At 51.3% G+C, this 26,464-nt stretch overlaps 2 protein-coding genes and 1 long non-coding RNA gene across 7 annotated transcripts in view; 2 read left to right on the forward strand and 1 right to left on the reverse strand.

Annotated features, from left to right (window-relative positions):
* Nucleotides 1-9,485, forward strand: part of PODN (podocan) — a 42,347-nt gene extending 32,862 nt beyond the window's left edge. The window contains exon 11 of the mRNA XM_072820265.1: nt 8,605-9,485. The gene's annotated coding sequence lies outside the window, so the exon portion shown is untranslated. The remainder of the gene's footprint in view (nt 1-8,604) is intronic.
* SLC1A7 (solute carrier family 1 member 7) overlaps nt 1-26,464 on the reverse strand; it is a 42,988-nt gene that overhangs the window by 8,023 nt on the left and 8,501 nt on the right. For 3 of the 4 annotated variants that reach the window (XM_072820273.1, XM_072820275.1, XM_072820274.1), the window contains exons 3-5: nt 11,471-11,686; nt 3,846-3,888; nt 1,471-1,693 (exon numbers count right to left, since the gene is read on the reverse strand). In XM_072820273.1, coding sequence (XP_072676374.1) covers nt 1,471-1,693; nt 3,846-3,888; nt 11,471-11,686 — 482 coding nt within the window. Of the gene's footprint in view, nt 1-1,470; nt 1,694-3,845; nt 3,889-11,470; nt 11,687-11,905; nt 12,173-26,464 lie in introns of those variants that run through there. The other variant, XM_072820276.1, reaches the window with a different exon arrangement.
* Nucleotides 23,300-26,464, forward strand: part of LOC140630319 (uncharacterized) — a 43,601-nt gene continuing 40,436 nt past the window's right edge. For both annotated transcript variants that reach the window (XR_012028089.1, XR_012028090.1), the window contains exon 1: nt 23,300-23,543. This is a non-coding gene — a long non-coding RNA (uncharacterized lncRNA). The remainder of the gene's footprint in view (nt 23,544-26,464) is intronic.

Below are 26,464 nucleotides of genomic sequence, written 5' to 3' on the forward strand. Positions count from 1 at the left end.
CACCTGACTGGTCTGGGCAGCTGGCCGGGAAGACTTTGCTGAGGATGAGATGCTTATGTAGATAGACCTGTCGCCTGGCAAGGATGGGAAAGGTGCAGGGGAGAGGAAGGGTCAGGAGCAGCCAGGCTTTAGGGAAGGACTTTGGGGAGGCACCTTCCAGAAACGAAAAGGTAGTGTGGCTGGGGGAAGAGAACAGGAGCAGAGGAGCTTGCGGGGCAGGCTGGGCCAGATCGTGCAGAGCTCCGCAGGCTGCATACAGTGCTCGGGCCCCTTCCAAGTGCACTGGAGAGCCCCGAGGCCCTGGGCAGGACTTTGCCAGCGGCTGAGGGGGACGCAAAGGACAGGGGATCTTCAGGAGGCTCTTGCAGAAACCAGGTGAGAGATGACGGTGGCCCTGAACTGCGGTGGTGGTGGAGGGCAGAGGGAAATGTGGGCTCTGAGAGAGGTTTCTGGGGTAGACCTGACAGATTTGGATGCAGGCTGGGGCAGAGGCCAAGGCAGAAAACAGCACCTGGATTTCCCAAGTGAGCAACCAGGAGGATGGTGGGAAAACCTTGTGAAGTCAGGGAGGCATAAGAGGCCCTTCCAGGCCCTTGGCCTAGGATGGAGATGAAGAGGTTGATGACAATTTTAGAATAAAACTCACAGTGACCTCTGGCATGGTCTAGAAAGACAGGGGGACTGATGATCTGGAATGTTCTGGATGGCTTGTCCCCAAGTAGGAAAAGGATTTTTGTGGGTATGTCGGTGGTGGTGGAGGGGGCACTGCTGGCAGAGGCATCTGAAGTTTCTGTGGGATCTGAAACTTACATAGTTTGGGGCCCTCTTTAAGAAAAAGAATTCTCTCTCTCTCTCTCTCTCTCTCTCTCTCTTACTTCCTTTTTCTCTTTTTGTAAAAGGGTATAAAAGGGCCTTTGCAAGTTAAGCTTTACCAGCTTCATGGTACTAGCCTATGGTTGGGGGTCTCAGCACCTCGAGAAAAGTAGTAAAGGGGAGAGTGAGGTCAGGGAGGCCAACTGTGGGTGGAGAAATGACACAGACATGCCTGAGGAGAGAATGGCCGGTGAGAAGCCCCTGTGGGAGGTAGAGGGAGAGAGATGGTGCTGACTGATGAGTCTTAGATTTTTCCTGTTCTTTACTGTACCCCCCCCCCCACTCTGCCCCAGTACCCCCAGACCTCAGTGAAATGGAACAGGCTGCTGGGAGAGGGCCAAGGGGCCCCTGGAGGCAAATGAGCATCCAGGGATGGAGAATTCGGAGTGAGCAACATGGGCGCCAGCTGGGGCAGGGCTAGAGACACCCCTTGGCCATGGAGGGGGGACTTGAGCCACTCCCCTGGATAGGAAAGAAACCTGGAACTTGGGAGACTCCAAGGTTACTCATGTTAGTGGACACAGGGTTGTAGAGAAGGATAGATGCAGAGAGGGACTGGCTCCAGGCCCCTGCCGGGGTGGGCAGGGCAGCACGTACCCATGGTGGCAGAGAAGATGACGATGCCCAGCACGTTCATGCCATCGATGGTGTCAGGCTCTGACTTGTAAACAATCTCAGGTGGTGGGGTCAGGTCCAGGGCGAAGTTCTGAACACGAGAGCCATTCTCTTCCTGGACCCCATAGATGAGGATCTGCCGGGGAGCGGCCTCCTCCGACGCCATCTTGGGGGATTTGATGATGGGGGTGGTCTTGGTGCGGTACTAGTGGGTGACACCCAACCAGGATGGAGTCAGGGCCAAATGTTGTTCTTAATATCATCAACAACAACAATAATAACATCCTGGAGGCGTATTTGTATGTGGTCAAGAACTACTTGATTGACAATAGTGTTTACCAAAAAGAAAAAAGAAAATTGAGATTTCTTCATCTATGGACACACTACCCAGCCATGGGCCTCTCCAACCCTTCTTCCCTCTTCTTCCTTCTCTGCATCACTGGGTTCCCCTCTACCCATCTCCTCTTCTACCCAGATGATTTTTCCATTCACCCATCTATCCCTTCCAAGCATCCATTTCCCCAGCCAGCCCTGCCTGCCACTGGTGGAACCTTGGACCTTCTCTTTGAAAAGTTCAACTAGCCCCAAGCCTTCTAGAGGAGAAGAGGACCCAGCTGGGAGGAACTGAGTATTCACACTGTCTCCCTTCCCTCCTCTGCCCCAGGGTGTCCCTGGGTCTTTCCCTCTCATTTCTCCGGCACTAGGAGCCCAAACAAGGGAGTCTTCTATCCTCCCAACACCACGGTGTCAATAAGGTAAGCCTTCCGGGTGTGCAGTGGAGTGGGGTAACCATTCAGGAGATATATGGGACCTCAAGTTTTTGTGCTTCAGTTTCTTCATCTGTAAAATGGGATAACAATAGTATCTAACTCATTAGATTAAAGGAGACAACATACATGAAATGTTTACAACAGCACCTGGTGTGTGGCATGCCTGATGTGGCCATTACCACTGTTACCATGCCACTACCACTGGCATCACTGTTCCAACATTGAACATGCTGGGGTGGATGCCAGAGACACAAAGATGAACCAGACGTGAATCTGCTCTGAGAGCTTTGGGGAGGGAGGGATTTACTTTGCCTCAGGGGGTCAGACGGCTTCACAAAGAAAGGGACATTTGAGTTGGGTCTTGAAGGGTGGGTAGGAGTTCACCAAAAGACAAAGGACATTCCAGGTAGGTATGAAGTAGAGCAACATTCAGTCTTTCTCTCTCTCACCTTCAATAGTTCTCCATCACTACTGGAATAAAATCAGAACTCTCTAGCCTAGTCCTCGGGGCACATCACCATCTGGCTCATTTCATAGATAAAGGCCCAGGTGGTAAGGAAAGATACAGTGATTAGCTCAAAGTTTCACAGCTCCTTATTTTGGATCCTCCTCTCCAACCCTTGACCTCCTCCTTTGCATCCTCAATCCCAGTCAGGGCCCAGCAAGGGGATCGGGAAGTGCTTGCTGGATTGTCAACCAACCAGTCGACATTTTATGAGGGGAAAAGAATTAGAAGTTATTAGAAGGGCAGACAAAAATTGGCACACAGGGATATTTACCATAATTTCCAAAAAGGAAAAACTGAAAACAACCTAGAGGCCCACTGAAAGGAGGGGATGGTAATAAATTACAGCCCCTCTCTCCCCGTGCAGCATGGGCTCTTACATCACCGCAAATATTGTATTTTTAAAAAACACTTAATAACCAGGGCAAATGCTCATGATATAATGGGAGTGGGGAGAAAAGCAAGATATATACTGTCTATGTACTACTATTCTACTAGTATCTTTTCAAAACATACTTAGGCAAAGAAAAAAGATTAGAAGTGTACCCACTACAACCACTGTTGTGTGGTCCTGGAACAAGAGATGATTTTTATTTTCTGCTTCATATTTTCTAGCATTTTCCTAATATTTTACCCTGAATATTATTGCTATTCTTATTATGGGGAAAAAAGTATTATTTTAAAGGAAAAACAGGCTTAGATGCCAGACAGGCCTGGGTCTTCCTACCAGCGCCGTCATTTACTAGCAGTATGATCTTGGGCAGATCCGTTAGTCCTCCTGAGCCTTGAGTCTAGGTTTCCTCACTGGAGACAGGGGCTGTACACTGAGGGCAGGGTTACCTGAGCCCCCAGTGAGGTGGTGTGTGTGAGCGTGGGTGTTGCCCCTAGAGCAGGGGGGGGTTCCCTCCACTGTCGCTTCTCTTCTTGAGAAGCTAGAACCCTGGGCAGGGGTGTGGCCATGGGAGACTGTAAGGGTCTAGGTCTCCCCAACTCTCCTCCTCTCCAGGAGGCAGGGAGACTTGGTGGGTAAAGTTGACACTTCTCAGCCTGGCCCACCCCCCTGGCCTCAGGACCCCACTCACCTGTTTGAATGTGGCTTCCACCAGGTTGGCAGGGAACATGTTCCTGGGAAGAGAGTCAGTAACTGAAGAATTCCCCAGCCCAGGACAGGAGGGCCTGTGGGGTCATCTGAACACCTCCCCTGGCAGCCAGTCAAGGCCTTCCATGACCTAGCCCACCTCCCTCCATGGCTTTCTCTCTTCTTACCACCAGCCACTCCCCACTCCACCTCCTGACCCCTAGTACTCAACACTCCAACATTAGTTGCATACAGTTCCCTAGAGATACTGCATACTTTTCCAGCACCCAGGCCTTTGTCCACACTGTTCCTTCTGCCTAGAAGGTCCTTCCTGCTTCTCTGACTCCTACTCCAGTCAGTTGGAGGCCACACTTTCTCTGGTTGATGGTCGACTCTGTGACCGTCCCCTTGGGAGTCACCTATGTTCCAGTGTGCTGCAGTGTGGCATGGGCTCACGGGTCTGCCTCCCCACAGACTGGCTTCCTTGAAAACTCAGTTGGTCCTATCTTATCTGGATGCCCAACACATGACCTGGCACGTAAATGAGATCATAATTCTTATTAACATTATTTTCATAAAGCTAAGGGAGGAGGGGTCTTATCCCACCAGATAAGAACATAAACTATAAAGATACAATTTAAAATGCAATATTGAAAAATAAATAAATAAAATAAAATAAAATGCAATATTGACACAGCTGTCAACAGAAAAATCAAGAGAACAGAACCCGTAGCCCAAAAACAGAACCTAGTACATCTAAGTACTTCATTTAAAAAAAAAATGTATTTACTTGTTTTAGTAATCTCTGTGCCCAACGTGGGGCCCAAACCCATGACCTGAGATCAAGAGTCCCACGCTTTTCCAACTGAGCCAGCCAGGCACCCCTAAGTATTTCATTTTTGATTAAAGCTGTGTCACAGATCAGTGAGCAAAGGAAGAATTCATTATAGAGTACTATAATGAAGCCAAACCAACTATTTTTTAAAAAAAATTCTTATTTATACTTTGCATCAAAATAAATTCCATTAAAGAAATAAGTAATGTAAAAAATGAAACCATAAAAAGTTAGAAGAAAATATAGGTTAATATTTTTCAAATCTTAGAATATGGAAGGATCCTCTAAGAAAAAAATGAGCAATAAACAAATCAATAGATTTTACTATGTAGAAATTAAGAATTTCTTAAGTGCAGCATAGTATCCTGGGTTGGATTTGGGGGTAGAAAAAAAGACAGTAGTGGAAAAACCAGTGAAATCCAAACTAGGTCTGTAATTTAGTTAACAGTGTCGTACTAATTTAATTTCTTAGTTTTGACATCTGTGTCATTGTTACGTATGCTGCTAACATCAGGGGAAGCTAGGAGAAAGGTATGCGGGAACTCTCTCTACGATGTTTGCAACTTTTCTGTAAACTTAAAATTATGCCAAAATAAGAAGTTAAATAAATTGAGAAGTTCTTTAGACAGTTCCAAATACAAATAAAATCATAAAGCAAATGACAAACAAGGGGAACTATGTGACAAAGTGTTGTCGTCCTAAATCTATAAAGAGCTTTTACAAGTCATCTTTGTCTCCTTCACTGTCTCTTCTCTCCAAAACATCAGCTTCCTGGAAGGCAGAGATCTCTGTTTTGTTCACTACTGTGTTTCCAACAACTGGAAGAGTGCCTGACACATAACAGGAACTCAGTGTATATATTTGCTCCATAAGTAATTGGACCACAAAAACATTAGAACCAAAATAGAAAAATGATTGAAAAGTCATGGACAGGCAATTCACCTAGCAAAGGAAGGAACGTAAGTAGTGGAAAAAAGCTTTTTAAAAGATGTTCATCTTCATCAATAAATTAGACATTTTCACCTACCAAATTGGTAAAGAATTTTTAGATGACAATGCTCAATGCTGAGGACGTTTGGTGACAAGCTCCACCCTTTCCCCTGCCCCTCTCCCACCTCCTGGCAGCAACTTTTCTGTAAGGCAATTTGCAATTCTTATTGAGGAGCTAAAATCATTAAAACCATTGCAACTTTGTCTTTAGGATCCACTTCTAGGAATCTTTTCTAATTTAGAGACACTGACAAATATTTTGTTCATGTGCTTGTATTTTCTTAAACAGGCCACATGGACCAGCCTTCACTCACTCTTGTTCTTGGCAAACCTCTTTTAAGACTCAGCTCGTACATACCTGGAATTCTATACAAGAGTGTGGGTGTGTGTTATTTCTTAACCTTATACCCCAGCAGCCACTGTTGGAAAGTGTAAACTATAATTTTTTTTCCACTGTTGCTAACATATAGGTTCAGTCTAAGCAAATGGCAGGAGGAAGAGTGCTTAGAATGAGCCACCAAGGCAGAAAACTGGGAAAGAGTGGTCGTGGCTCTTCCCATTCATTTCAGCTTTATCACAAGAAAGAGAAGAAGCTGTCAGGGATCAGGGACTGGGATCTCATAAGCTCAAATGAGGCGTTTCCCCCTCTAGTTATAAGCAGATTCCTGCCACCCGAATAGAAGCTGCCTGCAAGAGCGTTTGACATCAAGCAGACCCGAAACACCAAAGCCAGGGTTAGCGCTGGGGGCTCGCCAGGCACATGCTGCCAGGACGCACCAGTCCATCAGACCCCAGGAAATCATGACCAGAGAGGATGATGCCAGAGGTTCATAGTTTGAAAATCTCTCCTGGGCACAACCCCAGAGGTGTGAGGGATTTACAAGGTGATTTTCTGATGAAACTTGGAGGGAAGTCTGCTTTAGCCAGAGCAGAAACTAGGAACATTCAAGTTGTAGGAGATCAGATGGAGCTTACACCTAGGAGGTACATCTCTTTACGATCTCCTTGAAAATTAGAATGATTTAAAACATGGGCTGTGGCAGGGACAGCTAGTTGCCTTCCAGGTTTCTATCTCTCCTCCTTCTTTACCAACAGGAGCCCCAGCCTGTTACGGGCTCTGCCATCAAACCCTGTTTCCCAGCCTCTTTGGCCAAAGGGTTGGCCCAGGAGATGAATGGGACTTATTGGGTGGTGCTTCTGGAAAACTCTTGAAAAGGTGCCCACTCAGTCAGGACCCTTTGGTCCTTTCCTCCAACTGCCTTCTTTCTGCCTGGAACATGGGTGCAATAGCTAGAGCTTCAGCAACCTTCTTGGACCATGGGACATACTGATAATAAAAGCCAAGTGCTAAGCATGGTAGGGGGGCCGTGGGAGTCTGCTGCCCATGAGCTGCCCACGCTGGACTGCTGATTTCGAGAAAGTGAAAGCCTTTACCGTAGTTCAGCTTCTGCTGCTCCGGGTTTCTCTTAACTAGCGGCCAACGGCAACTCCTGACTCATACATGTGCTCATATTAATAATCAACTAACTTATCCTGCAGACTTTAATGAAGAATTATACTTTTGACTATTAAACAGAAAAATGTACAACATTTTCTTTTGACTCTGAATGCCCACGGGAAGTCCTCCTGTTTGCCCCATGAAGCCTGTACTCCCGGTGGCCTAAATGTGGATGGAATGTGCTTGGGAGACGATAATAGCCATGCCCATGAAGCACACACACCCTCTGGCCTGGGCCTTCCTGCACGTCACTTGGGGCAGGGCCATTGTGCCACTCCTCTCCATACCCGTCCTGAGTCCCCTCTGTGACGTTCCATACTTGCTCCTTATCCCATGTTCCCAACCCCTAGGTGGGGGTTGTTCCTTCCCAAGCATGGCTCCTGAGAGCTGCATCCCACCCCTGAGAGGGTAACTGAAAGCTATAAATAGGGCCAACTCATTACCTCATCTCTCTGGTGTTTTAATAAGATTTGAAAAAAAAGAAGGGGCCCAGCTCGAATTAGCCCTGGAAATGAATTCATGTCTCCATGAGTTGTCTGGGGGCATGGCCTGTTGTGTTCCTCCAGAATCATCTTTGAGAGATGATTCTGGAAGAGCCTATCTTCCTGGACCTGAGGTATGCCTACCGCCTCATTCCTCTCTTCGGTTGGCCCCTATGTCTTTCTGACCTTTCATGTGTCACACCTGCCCGCATTTCCAAGTTCCCTGCTCAGGCCATCCCTGTCCTCACTCAGTTATCACACATGCTAGCCACCTGCTCTGGGCCACAGAGAGGGTGAGGTGCCCCTGGAACCCGCCATCCTCGTGTTTTCATTTTCTGCACAGCCTCTCAGAACGTCAGAGCATCTAGGAAATTCTGTCCAATGCATTCTTCTCATCTGTCTGTCCTAAGACAGAGGACAATTTGGGGTAGGACTTACATTTGCCCCCTCTCGGCACGTCTTCACCCAGAGCAGGTGCCTTATAAAAATGGGGCAGGGCAGCCTGGGTGTCTCAGTGGTTTAGAGCCTGCCTTTGGCTCAGGGTGTGATCCTGGAGATCCAGGATCAAGTTCCACATTGGGCTCCCTGCGTGGAGCCTGCTTCTCCCTCTGCCTGTGTCTCTGCCCCTCTCTCTCTCTCTGTCTGTCTCATGAATAAATAAATAAAATCTTTTAAAAGGGGGGCAGGTAGTGAATGGAGGAGTGACTGCACCCCAAATGGGGCATCCTCCTGCCTCCAGTCACATCCTGACCACTCTGCCCTGCTCCAATTCATCCTTCCCAAACTCACCAGCTTCCTATTTCTAAAGCATAGCAGCCAATCCCCTCAGCCTGGGTGCAAGATCTTCAAGGTTGGGTTCTGCACTGTCCTCCCAACCTCATCTCCTAGAACCCACCTCTAGGAGCTTCTGCTCATGCCCTGCAGCTTCCTCACTGGTTTGTCGGCCTTTGTGTTTCAGAACCACAGAGCTAGAAGGGATCTTGAAAACCACTGGGGAAACTGAGGCCTGGAAGGGCCACACTGTGCCTTATTGGCAGAACTGTAACAAGACCTCACATCCTCAAGGTTCTCATTCCCTGTCCCAGGAAGCATGTGACCTCTCTCGGCAGCCGCACTCTCTGACTAAGGAACGGTGACAGTGATGTTCAACCACTCACTCAGCTTTGCAAAACAACTTGCCTTGGGGTTGAGAGCAACTGGGGAAAAGCCTGAAACCAGAAGGATCAACTTTCACCACGTGAAAAGCAACCAAGAGCAGGAGCCACTCCTGGAACATTTGACTCTGACACGTGTGTGAGATCCAGAGCCCTCAGCCCCTCAGCAGGGGAGGCCTTGGTGGGGAGGGCGGGGACTCCCTGGGCACCAGCTCCTTCCACCACGAGGAAAGACTGTTTTGAATCATAGAATCCAAGAAAGGATGAATCATAACCACCAAATCTTAGAAATAATGGATTTTAAAAATGAAGCTTCTCGAAATTCCTCTTCCCTTGGACTCTAGGATGTCTGCTGTCCCAGTTCTCCTCCTGGCCCTCTGCTTGCTGCTGCTCTGTCAGATCCAAGCAAACCTCCAACGTGGCTGTGGGACAAGGCTCACCCCAGGCACCTTCCCCCGTGCAAGTGTGTCTCCTCTCACGGCTCAGATCCCAACCACATCGGTGGCCCCGTATCCCAGGTCTGCATACAGCAAACACTGAGCACCTCCTCTGAGCTGTTCTAGGCTCCAGGATGCAGCAGGGAACAGATTTTTAAAGATCTGGCCCTCGTGGAACATATGTTATTCCAGTTGCAGAGTCACAAAAGAAATAAAAAAAAACAGGATAATATCAGGTAATAATAAAGGCTATGAAGAGAGAGTAACAGAGGTTGGGAGGTCCCTCTGAAGAGGTGACACAGAGCAGAGGTGGAACGAGGGGAGGAGCCATGCATACCTGTGGGAAGGTCCATCCAGCCAGAGGCAGTGATGAGGACAAGGCACTAGGACAGGATCTTAAGCACATTTGGGGAGCAGCAGGAGGCCAGCGTGGCTGGAGGGTGAGAGGGAGAGTTGGAGGTCACAGGCCAGCGCGTGTGTGGTGGAGGCGTCAAGAGGGAAGGGCCTGTAGGCCATAGTGAGTGCCGCAGAGTGTGCTGACATGTGGTGAGTCATGAGCGGGATCCCTGTGGCGACTGTGCTGAGAACAGGCCGTAGGGAAGTGGAGAGAAAGCAGAGTGATGGGGTTGGACAACTCTAGTGAGAGGTGATAGTGGTCTGGAAGATGGTGAGAGTGGCACAGGGGGACAGAAGGGACAGGTTTGGGATATTATCTTGAATTTGCCAACAAATTGGATGCTGGATAAGAGAATGAGTGATGGTGGCCCGTGATGGGCAGCCTCCCAACCTCTGTCTCTAACTCAGACTCTCCCAGACTCAGATCCACCAGCCAGCCACCAGTGGATACCTTCCTCAGGTTGCCCATACCTGCTCTGGCATTGTTCTGTGACTCAGTGACCACGTTGTGATCCAGTGGGGCGTCCTGGCCATTGGGATCGGTACCCCCACCTCCCCCAGCCCCTCCTCCCTTCTGCCCCTGCCCGTCCCCTGCTGGGTTTGTCTTCTGAGCAGCCTTCGTCTGCCCTCTTCCTGTGCCCTGGCCACGATCCGGGTCCCATCCCTGCCATTCTCCCCTCCTACCCATGCCCCCCATCACTCTGCAGCCAGAGTGAGCCTTTTGAATGGGATCATCCACTTCTGTGTTCCGAGCCCATTTTCTGTGCCCTTTAGGATAAAAGCAAGTTTTCAGCCTGGGTCACATTGTCTTTCATGATATGACCCCCTCACTTCCCCAGCAGTGGCTGTCCACTCTCCCCTCCCCAGCAGGGAGATTGAGCGGGTGAGGATTTCTCCCCCTACCTTCCCTCTCAGCTCAGGACCTTGGCATATCTTTGCCTTCATGAAGAATGGGCTCCTGGCTCCCCAGCCCTGCCACTCACCACCCCCTTTACCTGGGGCAGCTCGGCCTCCCCTGAGCCTGCTCTCTGCACTCACCACAGCCCCGCTTCCCACATCGGGGCTCCCACCCCCGTGTTGTTGTGTCTGTCCATGCACCTTTCCCTCCTCTGGGACTAGGGCCAAGCTCGAGTGCGTGGCACAGGGTGGGCCTTGGCAAGAGAGAGAATGAGTGATGGAGAAGAGGGGCATGGCCCGTACAGAGTCTTGGGAAAAGGGGTTTGGACTTGAATGCATTGCTGGGTCTACAGCCCTTTCCTGGGAGCAGGGCTCAGATCCCCAAAACAGATGGTTACAGCGTCCATGAGGCTTAGGCAGGGGCACCACAGGGCAAAAATCACAGCCCTTGGAGTCAGGCCCAGGTGGAGCCCTGGCTCCATGACCTGCCCGCTGGATGGCCCTGGAAAAGTCAGCTCTTTGAGCCTCGCTCCCTTGTCTGCACGAAGAGGACCAAGAAGAGGATCAATCAGGAAAAGACAGACGGTTAGAGGCGGGCAGGTGACCGCTGGCCTCCCCCAGTAGCAGCTGGGTAGTCAGCAAAAGCCCGCTAATGCCGACTCGGTGCCAGGCCGCGCGCTGGGGCTTGGCTCCCAGGTGAGCTCGCCCGTGCCCTGCCCTCCAGGTGCTCCGGTCTGACGGAGGCAGACAGCGCGGTGTGAACCCGGCGGGCGGCACAGGGGCGAGGGCACAGGGCGGCCTCTCTAGGTGCCACAAGTCAGCAGGAGCGGACCCTGGGCACCCCCTCCCCGTGCCCTAGGCTGCCTCTGGTAGGCACGCGGGGCCGGTGGCCCCAGCCCAGGCATGGCGTCCCCAACCAGGTGTCAGTGGCAGGAGTTACCGGATGAGGTCCAGCAGGGCGTCGGCTGAGCTCATTATGGCCTTCCCGCTCTGCTCCATCGTCTCCTTCTGGGCCGCCCCGCCCGGGTGGATGATGGAGACCATGATGATGCCCACGATGACGGCCACGAAGGTGGTCCACAGGTAGTACGCCACGGTGAGGATGCCCAGGCGGCTGGAGGTCTTGGCGTCCAGGGAGGCGAGGCCGGACATCAGGCTGGGAGAGCAATGTGGGTCAGGGTCGTCAGGGTCTGGGGTGGGGGGGGCACTCGGGTGGACCCACTCACACCCCTCCCGACTCTGCCCTGCACCCTCACAGTGCCCGTGCAGGCATGTAGTCCCCCGCCCCCAGCAATCCCGTCCTCTGGCCCCTCTAGCCTGGTTTCCTGCTCTGTCCTCTGGCCCACACCCCAGCCCCCAGTCGTGCCTTTCACACCTCCAGGCCTTTGCCAGGGCCGTTTCCGTGTCTGGTGTCTTATTACCAGGTTCCTCCACTTGGACTGCCTGCTACTCACTAGGTAAGAGCAAGCTCAGTGTCACCTCTCTGGTGAAGTCTCCTTGGGCCACCTGCCTCTCCCCCGGGTTAGGAGCTCATTTTGGGGCTTCCACAGCCCCTGGCCTCTGTCACTGTCTACCAGTCTCTCTCATCAGACTGAGGACACGAGACAAGAGGGGCAGGTGTGACTTCTCTGTGCATCCCCAGTGCACGTGCAGCAGGAGCTCTCGGCGCCGCCACCCAGTAGGTGGTTACTGCAGACTTACTGAGTGAATTACTGAATGTGAATGAGTCAGAGCCCTGGGCTGGCCCTAGTCCCGGCTCTGCCCACTGCTTGTGGGACACCTTTGGGCCCATCTCTGAAATGGGGCTGTGGTTTCTCTGAGAGGTGCCACTCTGTGGCCACCTGGGCCCAGACTCTCCTTTGTCCTCTTCATTGTGGGAGGTTGTGTTGAGGGGGATTGTGGGTCTCTCTGCCCTTGGCTCCTCCCCACCCCTGCCAGCCTTGCCTACTGGGTGAGTGTCAGCCCCAGAGCTACTCTTGTTATGGCTGTTGGTTGGGTGGGTGGAGAGATTAGTGATGCAGAGGCTTGTGCTTTGCTTTGCTGCCAAAAGGATTTTTCCCCAAAGCCCTTTCATTCTTTCAGATAAAGGAAGTATTTGTCTGGTTTTAATCATGTAAACAAAAGTAGATAATCCTTCCCCATCCTGCTCCTCTTATCATTAGACTGCACGCAGGCAGCATCCAGCCTCAAGCTGAGCATGGCAAGCTTCTCCCCACCTAGGCTGTAGCTGCTGCCTTGAGTACCCTGCTCTTCCCTGGGTTGTTAAGACATAATTGGAGGGTCCCCTCCTCCAAGAAACCTTCTCTGACCACTGGCTGGGGCAAAGGCTCCTTCTCTAGGCTTCCACGCTGTTCTCTGTCCTAGCCCCCACCTCACCGAGTTCCTATTTACTGAAAGTGCCTCTGGGACTGGGCCTGGGTCTGAATTCAGTGCTGGGTCCACAGAGCCAGGCACAGAGCCCAGCCAGCATGCAGTCTGGTAGCAGTTTGCTGATGAAGGAGTGAACGAATGAATGAATGTTTACAATCTCCGTTCATCCCTTGTCTGCCAGTGTGCCATATGTTAGTGATGGGCTTGGGGGTGGGTCTCAGACATAAATCCTGAAGGGCTCATAATGGGATTGTGTCAGCAAGGGGAAATGGGGGCTGCCCTGCATTTATCATCCATGAGAGAGATTATCCCTGGAGTGAGGCCAGCACATCAGCCCAGGGCCAAACAGCTCTCTGACACAACAGAACCCCCCACAGCCGAATCCCACTGCTTCAGCTCATGGGGAAGCCGGGCCCAGAGAGGAGGACCTGCCCGAGGTCACACAGAGCACTGGTGGCCAGCTGGACCAGAATTCAGGCCCTGATGCCAGGCCTATCCTCTTCCCTTTATGTATTTGTTTAAAGCTTTAGTGCGGGCCCACTCTGTGCCATGCCCTGTGTCCAGAGGAGGAAATCCAAATCACTCTCCAACCTCATGTTGCTCCTGGTGTGTGGCAGGAGGGCAAGAAGGAGACAGAGTCAGATGCTCAGGTCTACATGGACTCAAGTAGCCCCGCAACAAGGTGGTCATATGAGTACCATAAGCGAGAGGGTAGGATGCGCTACCTTTATTCAGCTAGAAGAGTCAGGAAGGGCTTCCTGGAGGAGGAGGCATTGGGTTGGTCCTTGGGAGGATGAGGAGGATGAGGAGGTAGAGCAGATATCCCAGGCAACAAGACAGCAGTAAGCCCACAGAGAGGCTGGCAAGTATGTGCTGTTTCATGGGGCCAGAGCCCATGAGGAATGGTGATATGGGGGCTGATAGATAAGATGTGCTTGGGAGTGGGGGTGGCCTCGAGTGCAGGCCAAGGGGGGCAGAGGGAAAAGCAGGGTCCAGTACCATTCATCCAGCCGAATTTGCTGGCTGTGGGAAAAGAGAGACCTAAGAACTCCTTAGTCCACATCGAGGTGAGGTATACGGGAAGGGTACGACACTGGGAGCTGTGAGAGCAAGCATCTCTCATCTCAAGCATTTTAGGTTGCCCTAAGGATCTGCCAAAGCAGAATTAGACAGAATGTGAGCACATCCACCCAGGGCTCTGAGCAGCCCTTCAAAGCGATGGTGCCTTTGGAAAGATGTTCATATTTGACGTTAGGTGGAGAAAGCAGGGTACTAGAGAGGGTCCACAGCTCTGCGGGGGGTGGGGGCGCGAGAGCCTCCACGACAGAGCGCCCATCAGGTGCACACAGACAGGGGCAAAGGGCCCCTCCAAGACACCCGGAAGAAGAGGTCTAACATAGGGGCGCTACCAGCTCGGGGACAGACCCAGATGTGGGAAGGGAAGGAGAGTAGGTTCCAGATACAGCAAGGGAGCCCTGACCCAGGAACTCTGGAAGGGGAGGGCTGATGGGAAACATGGAAGGAATTCTATCACTGGGGCCTGAATCAGTTCCCCTCTGGAACCTCCAAAATGGGAGGGGTTTTCCTACTGGCTGGAGAGGGAGGTGAGCAGCTGGGAGGGAGGTGAGCAGCTGGGAGGGAGGTGAGTAGCTGGGAGGGAGGTGAGTAGCTGGGAGGGAGATGAGCAGCTGGAGAGGGAGGTGAGCAGCTGGGAGGGAGGTGAGTAGCAGAGAGGGAGGTGAGCAGCAGAGAGGGAGGTGAGCTGCCTGTCTAGTCCAGTTGCTAGGGACGCAGGTGTTGGCTGGGGCTCAGCAGCTGGGAGCTGCTCAGAGGAGAGCCTGGACCCTGTGCACGTGGGGTGCTTCAGGGACTCAGAGTAACAAGAAAGGAGGTTCAAGGTCTTGCCATTGACCAGTGGGGTCAAAGTCTCAGGCTTTCCGGCCACACTGTTGAAGTGACTTTTGTGAGGACCCCAGGAGCAGGGTGGCTTGTGTGAACTCGCATGAAAGTGCACAGGAGAAAACACTAGAGAGGTTACAGTAGCTATGCTTGGGTGGTGGGGTAATGGGTAATTTTTAATCCTCTTTTACTGATTATCCACATTATTATTTCTAGAATGAGCATTGTGGAAAACACAATCCCTTGAGGACCTGGCAGCCACAGAAACCATAATTTGTCTGGAGCTTAGATATCCCCAAACACCAGAACATCCATCTCATTTGATCCTTGAAAAATATCGTAAGTCGTGCTGCCTTATGGAATTACAATGTTGGCCACAATTGTAAAATATTAAATATCCCTAGTGGTCACATTTTAAAAAGTGAAAAAAAAATAGTGAAATTCATTTTGGGAGGGAAATTCATTTTAATAATACTTTATTTAACCCAGTATATCCACAATACTATCATTTCAGTGTGTGATCAATATAAACATTTTTACACTGCTTCAGGTGTTAAATCTACTTTAAATTAATTTTTTAAAAAGTTAAGCCCTTCAGTTGCACTAGGCACATTTCAAGGGTTCAATAACCCACTTGTGACTAGTAGCTACCTTATGGGACTACACAGTTTGAGTTACAGAAGGAAACTGAGAGTTCAGGGAGGTGGAGATAATTGGCTGAGCCCCGGAGCTGGTAGCTGTAGGGTCAGCTGTAGGGGTCTCTGACTCAGAACACTGCGGGGTTCCCAGGCTCCCGGGCCCCTCCATGATCCTGAGCTGGCGTAACTCCTATGCAAGAAGAGTGTCTTCTAGTTTTGGCTGACCACGATTCTAATGTGACAGAGTCCATGTAATGCCTTTAGAGTTCAACTCTCAGAGATGACAACTTGTCCCATGATGGATCTGTGGTGGTGAGCTCCCCGTCTTCGGAGGTATCCAAGTGGAGCCTGGATGGCCAGCCACCTGTTCAGATGCTAGATGGAGGCTTCTAGACTGAGTGGAAGGTCATGAGGATGACCTCCAATGTCCCTTCTGGCACATAATTTATGGTGAGGGGAGAGAATAGGTAACCTTCCCTCCCCTGCTCCCAATCTGGCTGGGGCTCCTTGGAGCTGCCGTGGTCCTTCAGGGCCCTGGGGAAGAGCCTCAGGGACTGAGAGGTCTGAGACTCCCTCCTGAGTCGTAAGGCCACCACCCAGAGCCCAGGGGTTGTGGACTAAGAGACTGCAGTGACTGGGGAGGGGGCTCAGCTCCATCTGGTAACCGCTCCACATGTGAGGGTGGGCGTGCGGGGGTGGAAGTGGGGGACTGTGGCTGCCAGGCTCCCCAAGGACAAAGACGCTGTTTCCTGACCCTCACCTGGTCCACCTCACCCCACACCAGCCGCTGACCCCACCCGACGCTGGGAGGCACCCACTGCCGCCTGTGCACCTCACTGTGGCCATGGACAGACTCCTTGGACTGCGGGCCACCCCCGCCCCCACCCACCTCCAGTCCTTGGAGGCTCCCCACTGCCCTCACAGGAGCCCAGTCCCCTGCCCCTGCTCCTCCTGCCTGTCTTCTCCCCCTTCCTACTGCTGCTCACCTTTCATGGCTCCGCTGGGGCACCACTTCCCTCTGAAGGCCCCTTGGAGCCCACTGGCTGGTCTAGGCAGCTCCTGGAGGCCCCACCTGTATCCCTCAATGACTGGGACCCCTAGGCCGAGTTCCTGAACCTCTGCCTGCCTCCGTTTCCACTGGAGGATAGAATAGAGGTAATGATGGTTCGTTATGAGGGTTAACGTAGGTTTAGAACAGTGCCTGGTACCTCATAATATTCAATACCTTCCAATTATTAGCATTTGCTCTCCAATGTCATGATGTTTTGTCCCTTCTGTGACTGCCTGCCCCTGTGGATGGAGGGCTGACTCTGGCTCAGTTCCCGGCCCTCAGAGCCCAGGGCCTGGCCCAGCCTGGGTGCAGGTGTGTTGCTGTGTGTGATGTTAAACCACAGTGTAATTCTAGATGACACTGTTAAAAGGTCAGCTTAGCTCTAACGACCGTAATTGTCCATGGTGGGCTCTCTGAGGACAAGTCACCTAGACCAGCTTTGGTCCCCTTGCCAGGTTTCGGAAAATAACCCTGGCACCATATGTCTGGGTGATGCTGAAGCAGGTGGCACCAGGACTTTGGGGAGGAGATGGGAACTTTTGGAAGGGACCGTCCCAGGCAGTGCCCTGTCCTGAGTGAGGACAATCTGAGAGGGTCCCTGGAGGTGTGTGCTTCCAGGCGATTCTTTCAGCCTCTCCTTCCTGGTCATTTTTATTAATGGCTCGGCCAAGGCCACGACAGCATGTGGTCAGATTTACAGAGGACAGGAAGCTGGTAGGAACAGCTTGTGTGCTGGACAAGGAAGCTGGGACTTAGGCAGATCCCAGCAGGTTGGGACCAAGGGCCAATTCTGACATGATAAAACTGAGCCCGGACATCCGGACATGTTGGGCCAGACCTAGCTTCCACAACTTGGAGAGCACGAGGGGGGGCGGGGGTTGCACTGAGCCACCGCAGCAGCACATGGGAAGGGGACTTTGGGGTTTGTTTGCTGGCAGCTTGCTGAGTCACCCAGGGAATGGGGCTGCCAAAGGACTGGTGTCCCTCTGCCTGTGGGGTCAGAAACCTGGGGACCTTGTCAAGGAGGCCAGGAGGGACCCACCCTGACATTGGGACCTGCTGGGAAAAGGACAGGGGAGGGAGGCGTGCGTCTTGCAGCAGGGGTAGGCAGTGGTGACAGGGATGCAGGCCTGGGGAGCAGCCGAGGGGCAGGGGCTGTGGAGGAGGGGGCACAGTAGACCTGGAGATTGCTGGGATTGCTGGGCAAAGCCGCAGGGAAGGAGTGCTCAGCTCAGCACCAGGAGTAACTTTCTGCCCTGGAACAGATCACCCTGAGCAGTAGTGAGCTCCTGGTGCCTGTAGGTGTGCAAGCAACTTGCTGAGGCCACCAGATAAGATTCAAACCCTGGTTTACTAGCATGACGACATTCATAGTCACAGCATCCTGGCACTGGGATGCCAGAGACAGGAAGGAGCCCTGAGCCCGAGGCTCTGGCCTCAGCTGACCCATCAGGAAGGCTCCTCCAGGCAGGCCCAGGGCTACAGCTGCGGAGAGCCCACCAGAAAGGCAGCTGGAAGAAGATATCTGGGGGTCCACGGAACCCCTTCTGCCCTTCGAAGCCTCACGGCTTGCTTTCTTCCCCAGAGCAGATGACAGGCCCCGCAGCTGACAGCAAGTGCCACGTTAGTGCACGTTACTCTTCCCAGATGGCTCTGCCACACCCGCACCCGCAAGCCAACTCCTTCTAAGACCTGAGGCAGGATGCCCAGACTCCCACTTGGCTAAAGTCAGGGTCATCTGGTCCCACACCCCGTAGCAAGGGCACACATTTCTCTACCGCCTCTGCTTGCACACTTCAGAGGACAGAGAACTCACTACCCTCTGTCAGCCCCTCCATATGGGCTGGCTATGCTTATTAGAGAGTCCTTTCCACTGCCAGAAAAAAATCCACCTCCAGGGAAGAGAATTCCCCACTCTGGGCCCAGCCCTGTCCTCTGGAGCTACACGGACCGAAGCTCTTTGGTTCCCCTTCAGATGCCGTGGGGCTCAGGGTGCAGAGGTGGGGTGGGAGAGGAGGAGGGCGGGGTGGGTGGCGGGCACAGAGCGGGACTCCGCTGCCTTCTCCTCCCCAACTGCCCTCTGAAGGTCCCTACCTCCCAGGCAGACCCCTGGGCCCCAGAACGATGCTTCATTGGGGTTTGCAAATAACAAGCTCCCATGTAATGTGCAATTACCAAGCTTGAACTGAATCAGAAGTAAAAGCTGGAGACGCTGACGCTGCAGCCCTCAGAGCTCTGGTCTGATCATTGGCTATTCTCAACCACTTTGCCCCAGGAAGGCTGTGCTCCCAAGTGTAATAAGGGTCCAGTCCAGTTCCTAACTCCCCGAGAGCTGAACCCCTACCCCTTTCTTTCCCACAAAGCAAAGACTATCAGGTGTGAGGGAGCCAGAGTGTTCCCCCGGAGGACCACCGCTCTGCTCTACAGGTGCAGACTGTCATCTCTACCATTAGGAACAAGTTCCTGGGATGCCTGGTTATGACCAGTGCCACCATGCCATGGTTAGGAGCCCCATGCCAGAGGAAGGAGCAACCACCCCCTCCCCCAGAGTCTAAGGGAACATTAGTCTCCTTCCTCCTCTCCCTCCACCAGTGGGGCTCCTGGTGTCTCTCCACTGAGGGCTTGGGCTGGGCTGCCCGAGTGAGGCTTTCTCCAGGTCAAATGAGACCCTCCAGTGCAGTGGTTCTCTACGGAGAAGGGAAGTGGGAACTTTTCAAAACCTCCCCACCTCCCCAAATTCTGATATGTTCCTAGCCTGACCCATGTTGCACACTTGCTCTGGGTGCTGTGGGTCCCAGAAATGAACGAGGTGGGCTCGTGGTCCTCAAGGAGCTCCATCCAGTTGGTGGGGAGACCTGCACTAGACCACACAGACCGTGGGTCATGGCCATAATTGGGAGAGGCCAGAAGCAAGGTCTAGCCCCTGCCTGGGAATCTAGGTTTCCCAGAGGAGGTGGCTGCCAAATGGATCCTTGCAGGTTGAGTAAGAATTCTCTACCTGGGTGGGGGAAAGAGCACGGGAGTCCTGACGGGTGATAAAACCAGGGAGGTTTTTGGAGTCACCAGGCTGATGGTCTGACCCCACCCATAGGCCACAGCTGGGCCATGTTCCCCCTCCTGATGAGTAAGGCGGTCAGCTGATGGGGCAAGAGGGCCAAGGACAGATCCCAGGGCTCCCATCAGAGAGGCCAGCAGAGCTCTGCTAAGAGAAGTTGCCCCATGGCGGGAGGGCAGAGCCGGGGCACAGGCTGCCCATTCCTCATGTCTCCCACTCACTGTGTGCTGGGGAGCCCGGGCAGCTGCCCCCACCCCCACCTGGCTCCTGAACCAGACTCCAACGGCTGCTCGGCCCAGGACCTTCTCCAATAAGTTAGAACGTGGGTGTTTGGGTGTTTTCTGCCAAGCTAGAGTTCCTCAGGAAGGGGGAGAAGGGAGTATTAGGTTTCTTTGGCCAAACATGATTTCCTGATTCTAAGAAAAATCAGCTTAAAATTCTTACAAGGAACAGAAAGGAAAACAACACATACGCAGGAATGCATGTACACACACGTACGTGCACACCACACACAGGTAAAGACACGCACCACGCAGTCCCCCAGGAACCCACACACGCACTTGGATTTCTTTGCTATGATGTGAAGCTTACAAAACACTCTGCCATGTTCGGCATCGGTGAATCACAAACACATGGATTCAGTTTCCCTTGAATGATGCCTGGTTTTAGAAATTGAAGAATGAGGGGAGAGGAGGGTTTGGCAAAGAACAAGCGGAGAATTGGAGGCCCTCGCTGGATCCAGATGCTGGTCTGACCTACCCCTGCTTCCTGGTGTCGCTTGTCTGGGGGTAAGTGAAAACAAGGTGCAGTTGACTTCCCAAGCTTAGAAGCAAACTCCAGCCCATTTCAGGGCTTGATGGGCCACCAAAAAATAAAAATAAAAAAGCACCTGCTGGGAATGACTTTGTAAGTCAGCTGATGGCATTGTGTCTATTCTATGGCTGAGGCCAAGAGTGTGGTCAATAACAGAACTTGAGGGAACTCCAGGGTCGTGAGACACAGTGATGCTCCAGGAGGACATCCAGCAACACCCCAAATGTCCTGGGAAAGAAAAAGCGTTTCCCAACCTCTACTCCGGCCTGAGTGGAAGATGAAAACAAGATTATAGAGAGGAGGTGCGGCGTGGGCAATTCTTATAACATCACATTAAATGTAAAAGGAAAAAAAAAGAAGAAACACATAGACTTATTTTTGCAGAAGTTACAGTAATGTTTCCTCTGAGATCTTAAAGGAACAGAACGTTGCCAATGCCCTTTGGGATAAACAATAAATTAAAAGCAAAAGGGATCAGAGTAGTGACAGGTGCTATTGCTGAGAGAAAATGGGAAAGGAAGGCCCCCAAGGCTCCAAAGATTTGACTTTTCTAGTGGAAGAGGAGTGATTAGCATGGGATCAGTCAGCAGTGGGGCATGGAGAGCTGAGAGCAGCAAAGCACTCGGGACCCGCCCAAGCACCACCCATGGGAGAGGGGCCTAGTTCAAGGACATGACTGTGCTGCAACAGGTCCTAACCATCAGACTCTTCCTATGCAAGGGGAGGCAGGATTTTCTAAATTTTGTCTGAGGCTTCTATGTCCATGGGTAAAGACAGCTAATCTTGCAGCTAATTTCATTTTTAGAAAACATTTTCAGGGGTGCCTGAATGGCTTGGTGGGTTAAGTGTCTGCCTGTGGCTTAGGTCATGAACCCAGGATCCCAGGATTGAGCCCTGCTTCGGGCTCCCTGCTCGTGCTCGGTGGGGAGCCCACTTCTCCCTCTCCCGTTGTCTGTGCTCTGTCTCTCTTTCTCAAATAAATAAAATCTTCAAAAATTTTTTTCAAATGGAAAATATAAGGTAAGAAGGCACAGTTAGTTCAAGGGAAAGGAGAGACTTCTGTGGTTTGATGGAGATACCTTAAGACCTTGAGACCCTAAGATCTGCATGCAGGGACACTGGGTGGCTCAGTGATTGAGTACCTGCCTTTGGCTCAGGTCATGATCCAGGGGTCCTGGGATCAAGTCCCACATCAGGCTCCCTGCAGCAACCTGCTTCTCCCTCTGCCTGTGTCTCTGCCTCTTTTTCTGTGTCTCTCATGAGAAAAAAAAAAGTCTTCATGTAGAGTTATGGAAAGTGCATCAGTACAAGCCTCAAAAGAGGAAGATGTTAGGCTTCCCACTGTACAGCGGAGCAGGCCCTTATTTGGCATATTCAATTCCAAAGTCAGTACAGAAAGGAAAAGCCAAGTTTAGTAAAATTTGCCTCGGAGATCCTATAAATCAACCATAAGTTGAGTAGGTGAAATTTTATTTAAGTTCACTCAAGACAGTTTTCTTCCTGGCTGTGAAATGGGTTGCTGTTTCTTGAGGTGAACACCAGCAGGAGCAGTCAACACACACTCAGAAGCCACGATGTAAAGAAAAAAATCCCCAACCTTTCTCTGCAGGGCCTAGCATCACAACTGCTGCAGAGAGATGCTCGCACCTTGAGAAGCACATGGGAACAGAGACTGGCTTAGTGCGAAGCGTGGCCACCGCTCCTAATGGCAGCTCGCTCAGGAGCACAGTTCTCTGAATGGGGGCAGCCTCCTGCCTCCTTTACATTCTCTTTGTTTTCCACAGCATGTGTAATCAAATTTGCTTAAGTTAAATGCACATACGATGGGATTCCACCAGGTGGGACCCAGGAATGAGTTAAAATGCAGACCCGGAGTCCCACTGGCTGTATATTAAAAAAATTAGATTGTCCTGCCAGCAAACATTTAACCAGTGGGTTCCCCAGGTGGTGAGCCTACAGGGAGAAATGCTCTAGCCAGAGACTGTGTGCACCTGTCCTCCCTGGCAATTGTATTCATCTCTGTGAACGAATGAATTGGCATCTTGTTTTTTGGTTGCTTCTTCCCAGCAACAGAGGACTGGCCTGACCAGCTCAGAGGCTCAGATGAGGGTAAGCTTCTGAACCAGTCTGCCAAGGACTACATTCTGGGCCTGGTGATTCACTACTAAGAATGATAAGAGCAAATATTTAGAGGGAAAAAATAACAGTAGCAGAATTAGGATTGTGGGAGGATGGGAGGATCTTTTTTGATTGTCTAAAATGTTTATAATTATAGAATTTTTTAAAGTACAAAAACATCTTTAAAAGGCAACTCCTAACCACCCTCCGAGGGTCAGTTCAAATGTTGGTCATGAAACTTCCCTGAATCCTGCCTTAGCTGCCCTTCCCCCTGCTCTTTACTCATGTAAAACTCATTTATTAGGCACCTACTGTATAGCAGACCCTGTGATGGCCCTGTAAAAGGGTTAGAGGAATTCATTTTCTTCAGAATTTGTTTATGATAAGAGAGTGGTCCAGAAAGAAAGAAACTCCTTGATGAGGCATGTGGTCCAGAAGCTGAGTAGCACCTCCACCCTACCCCCCGCCAGGAACAGGGCATGACTAGAGGTCACTTTTGAAAGACAAGGAGGATAGAATTTCTGGCTGGTCTTGGAATAGGGGTAGAGAGAAGGAAGGTAGGGAGAGAGAAAGAAAGAGATGGATACCCTGTGTTGATCCTCCAGTGATCCATACCCTTGCATAATCTCCCTCCCTAAGTGTATATGGAATCTGTGACTGGCCTCTAACCAATAGAATATGACAGAGGTGATGGGATGTCACTCCCATGTTATGGTACATGACTGTCTCAGAAGGCTGGAGAGTGAGAGATCCTCCTTTTGGCCTTAGGAAGCAAAAAGCCATTTGGGGAATTGCCTTTGGGAGGGGCCAGAAGACAGGGAACTGCCGGTAGCCTCTAGGACCTGAGGGTGGCCTCCAGCTCATAGCCGCTAAGAAGCTGGGCCTTCAGACAAATAGCCACAAGGAAATGACTTCTGCCAATGACCCAGATGAGCTTGGAAATAGATGCTTCCCTGGCCAAGCCTTCAGATAAGAACACAGCTCAGCTTACACTTGGATTGTGGCCTCCTGAGACCCCAAGCAGAGGATCCAACTGAGCCAGGCCTGGGCTTCTGACCTATGGAAAGTGGTAGGTAAGATAGAGCTAAGCTTGTGGTCATTTGATCCACAGTAATCGATAACTAATATACAGAGAGACAGAACCAAGAGGTGGCTGAAGGGCTTATACTTCTCAATATAATCCTCGAGCATGATCTTGCTCCTGTCAGTGAAATTGCTACATTTGTGCCCTGTTTGAAGCAAGGGATATGTGTGTGGATGGGAGATAGGCAAAGACTATCCTCTGACTAGTGACAAGTACGCTGCAGGTACTAAATAAAAGCATGAAGAAGGCAGGGGTCACCTGAAGGGATTGCCTGAGAGCAGAAACCGAGGTGGAGGGTTTCATGAAACATCTCATCTGCACCTTGGGAGAAGCCTGATGAAGCTTTCATGAGTCAGAAAAAAACAGGTGGCATTTATCATGTATCAGGAGCTACACTGGGTGCTCCAAGGACATCTTATTTCATTCTCAGAAGGGAGATGGGTGTTCTTCCTATTTCATAGGGAAGGTCACTAAGCCTCAGAAGCTGAGAGACTTGGTTAGGTTCACACTCCCAATGAGTGACTCCAAAGCCCCAGTTCTTCCCCTGGAGTGTCCTGAAGATTCTCAGCCATGCCTGCAGGCCCTGGGGCCTCACCACACTCATTGGGGCTTAAGAAGCCACACCAGGCCCATGGGAGGTGGCCCTCAGTGGGACTGTCATGTGCCCTCTGAGGAGGGGGCTTAGGCCAGTGCCATTTTGGAGTGGATTCTAGAGAAAAGATGCCCAAGAACTGGAAGATGCAGGACTGTGGGCAGACTGCCTGAGCTGGGCTCCAACCCAAGCCTCTGGCCTTACCTCCCTCTAGCTGGGCCTACTTTCTCTAAAACAAAGTGTCTCTGTGACTGTGCCCCTGCCAGATGGTGAGACCCTTTAAGGCCGGCACAGGGTCTTTTCATCCTTTGTGTCACCTTTCCACCATTACTACCCAGACTTCTTTACATCTCATCATCCCTCTTTGCTTGTCTATTAGTTTTTCATCTCCTGCAAAAATCTGTTACCTTGACCACCACCATTGGCAAGGGGAAAAATGAACCTGACGCCCCTCCCAGGATCTCACAGAACAACACCGGGATGTATCTGGTCCTTCTCCTCAGAGGGGCCGTGGTGACTGGTGACCTTGGCAGAGGGAACTCTTAGCCAGCAGTAGGAGTGGCTAGTCCAGATCGGAATGCTGATTTATTTCTATGTCACCACTATATAAAAACAGGGGGTCTGTACCCTGTCATGCAGTATGCCAGCTGTGACTGTGAATTCATTTCACTAACAATACTGAGTACATCCAGGGTATGGGCAGCATCCACGGTGCGGACAGGTCATCGTCCATAGAAAAGCTGGGAGGACTTCAGAAGAACCTTGAGCTAGGCCTTGAATGCAGAGTGGGACTTTAATTAGGAAGAGAAGAGGGCATTCAAGGAAGAAGGGGCAACATGAGCAAAGGTATGAAGAAGAAAAGCAGGTGGCACACTAAGGGACCAATGAGGTAACCAGCCTGATTCCGGGGACCTGGAGTAAGAACAGGGTGGCAGGTTCTGCTGGAAAAGAGGTGGGAGCATCTAGAATCATGGGTGCCAGGCTTTGGGGCTCAGAATTGCCAGTTATTGGAACTAGAAGCAAGTGTACCTTAATATGGATCCTCCTGCTGCCCTGGAGCGATTATACTGCAGAAAAATCCCTGTGCCCTGGGGTTACAGCCTGGAGCTCCCAGAGACTGAGGAGCAGTAGCCCTCACACCAAGTTCTTTAGCCATCCACCCAAATGCTTGATTCCAAGAAATTAGGGTTGTTTCATTTCGTTTTGTTGAACCATTATAACACTTGTGGAAAGTTTAAAGCAAACCCCTGCCTGGGCCCCTTTGGCAGGTCTGGTTTAGTAAGCCCGGTGTGAAGCCTGACATCTGAATTATCAAAGCAGCTCCGGGGATTTTGCTCTAAGTGATGACCGCCACACCAGAGTGGTTGCTCCTTGAGGACCGGGATCGCCAGCCCGGAACTGGCCAGGAGGAAAGGAAACTGTGGGGGACCGTTGGATGATGGATGGATTACCAACCAGTTAAAGCCAAAGGAAAACGAGGCCAGGGATGGAGGGTTGAGGACTCAGAAATGTCTAATTCCTAACCCCCACCCCCAAGAAGGTTTAATTCTCCCTTAGCAGGAAAATGTTAAAGCACTTCCATTTTTCAGTGACACGGTTGCTCTGCACCAGCCCAAACTGTATCATAAACAAAGGAAATGTGTGAACACACACTGGCTTTTCTCAAGTTAATACCACATTCCGTTCCCGGCGAGGAGAAAGCACTTTCATCTGGTGGAGAAAGACTGGGTTTGAGAGCCAGGATTTGGAGAGCTAGACAGGCCCTTAGTCACTAGGTAAGCTGGATAAACTAAGGCCCAGAGTGAGGGTGCCTTACCTAAGATCACATAATAATTGTGGCAGAAGCAGGTCCAGGACCCTGGCTTCTGACTCTGACTCCAGGATTTTTTTTTTTTTTTTTTAAGTAGTCTCCCAACATGGAGCTCCACAACACTGAGATGAAGATCTGAGCTGAGATCAAGAATGGATGCTCGATCAACTGAGCCACCCAGGCATCCTTGACTCCAGGACTTTTTAAAAGTTAAATGAAAAAAAATAATAATAAAAGTTAAATGATGCGCTCAAGGCCACACAGTCAGGCAATGGCAGGGCCAGGGCAGGACCCCAGGCCTGTGTGACTCCAGGTCCATGCCAGAGCCTCTGTCTGTGAGGTGTTTCTGTTCTGAGTAAGAAGCAATGCCCAGGCATTTAGGATGGTCAACAGTCAAGGTCAGCAAAGCTGCCTGACAGGAGTCCTGCACTTATATCAGAAGAAACCTGGGGCCGGGGTGGGGGTGGGGGGTGGTAGAGAGAAAAAGACTCTTGTGCTTCCTCC

The sequence above is a fragment of the Canis lupus genome, chromosome 3 (assembly GCF_048164855.1).
Source record: "Canis lupus baileyi chromosome 3, mCanLup2.hap1, whole genome shotgun sequence".
NCBI lineage: Eukaryota > Metazoa > Chordata > Mammalia > Carnivora > Canidae > Canis > Canis lupus.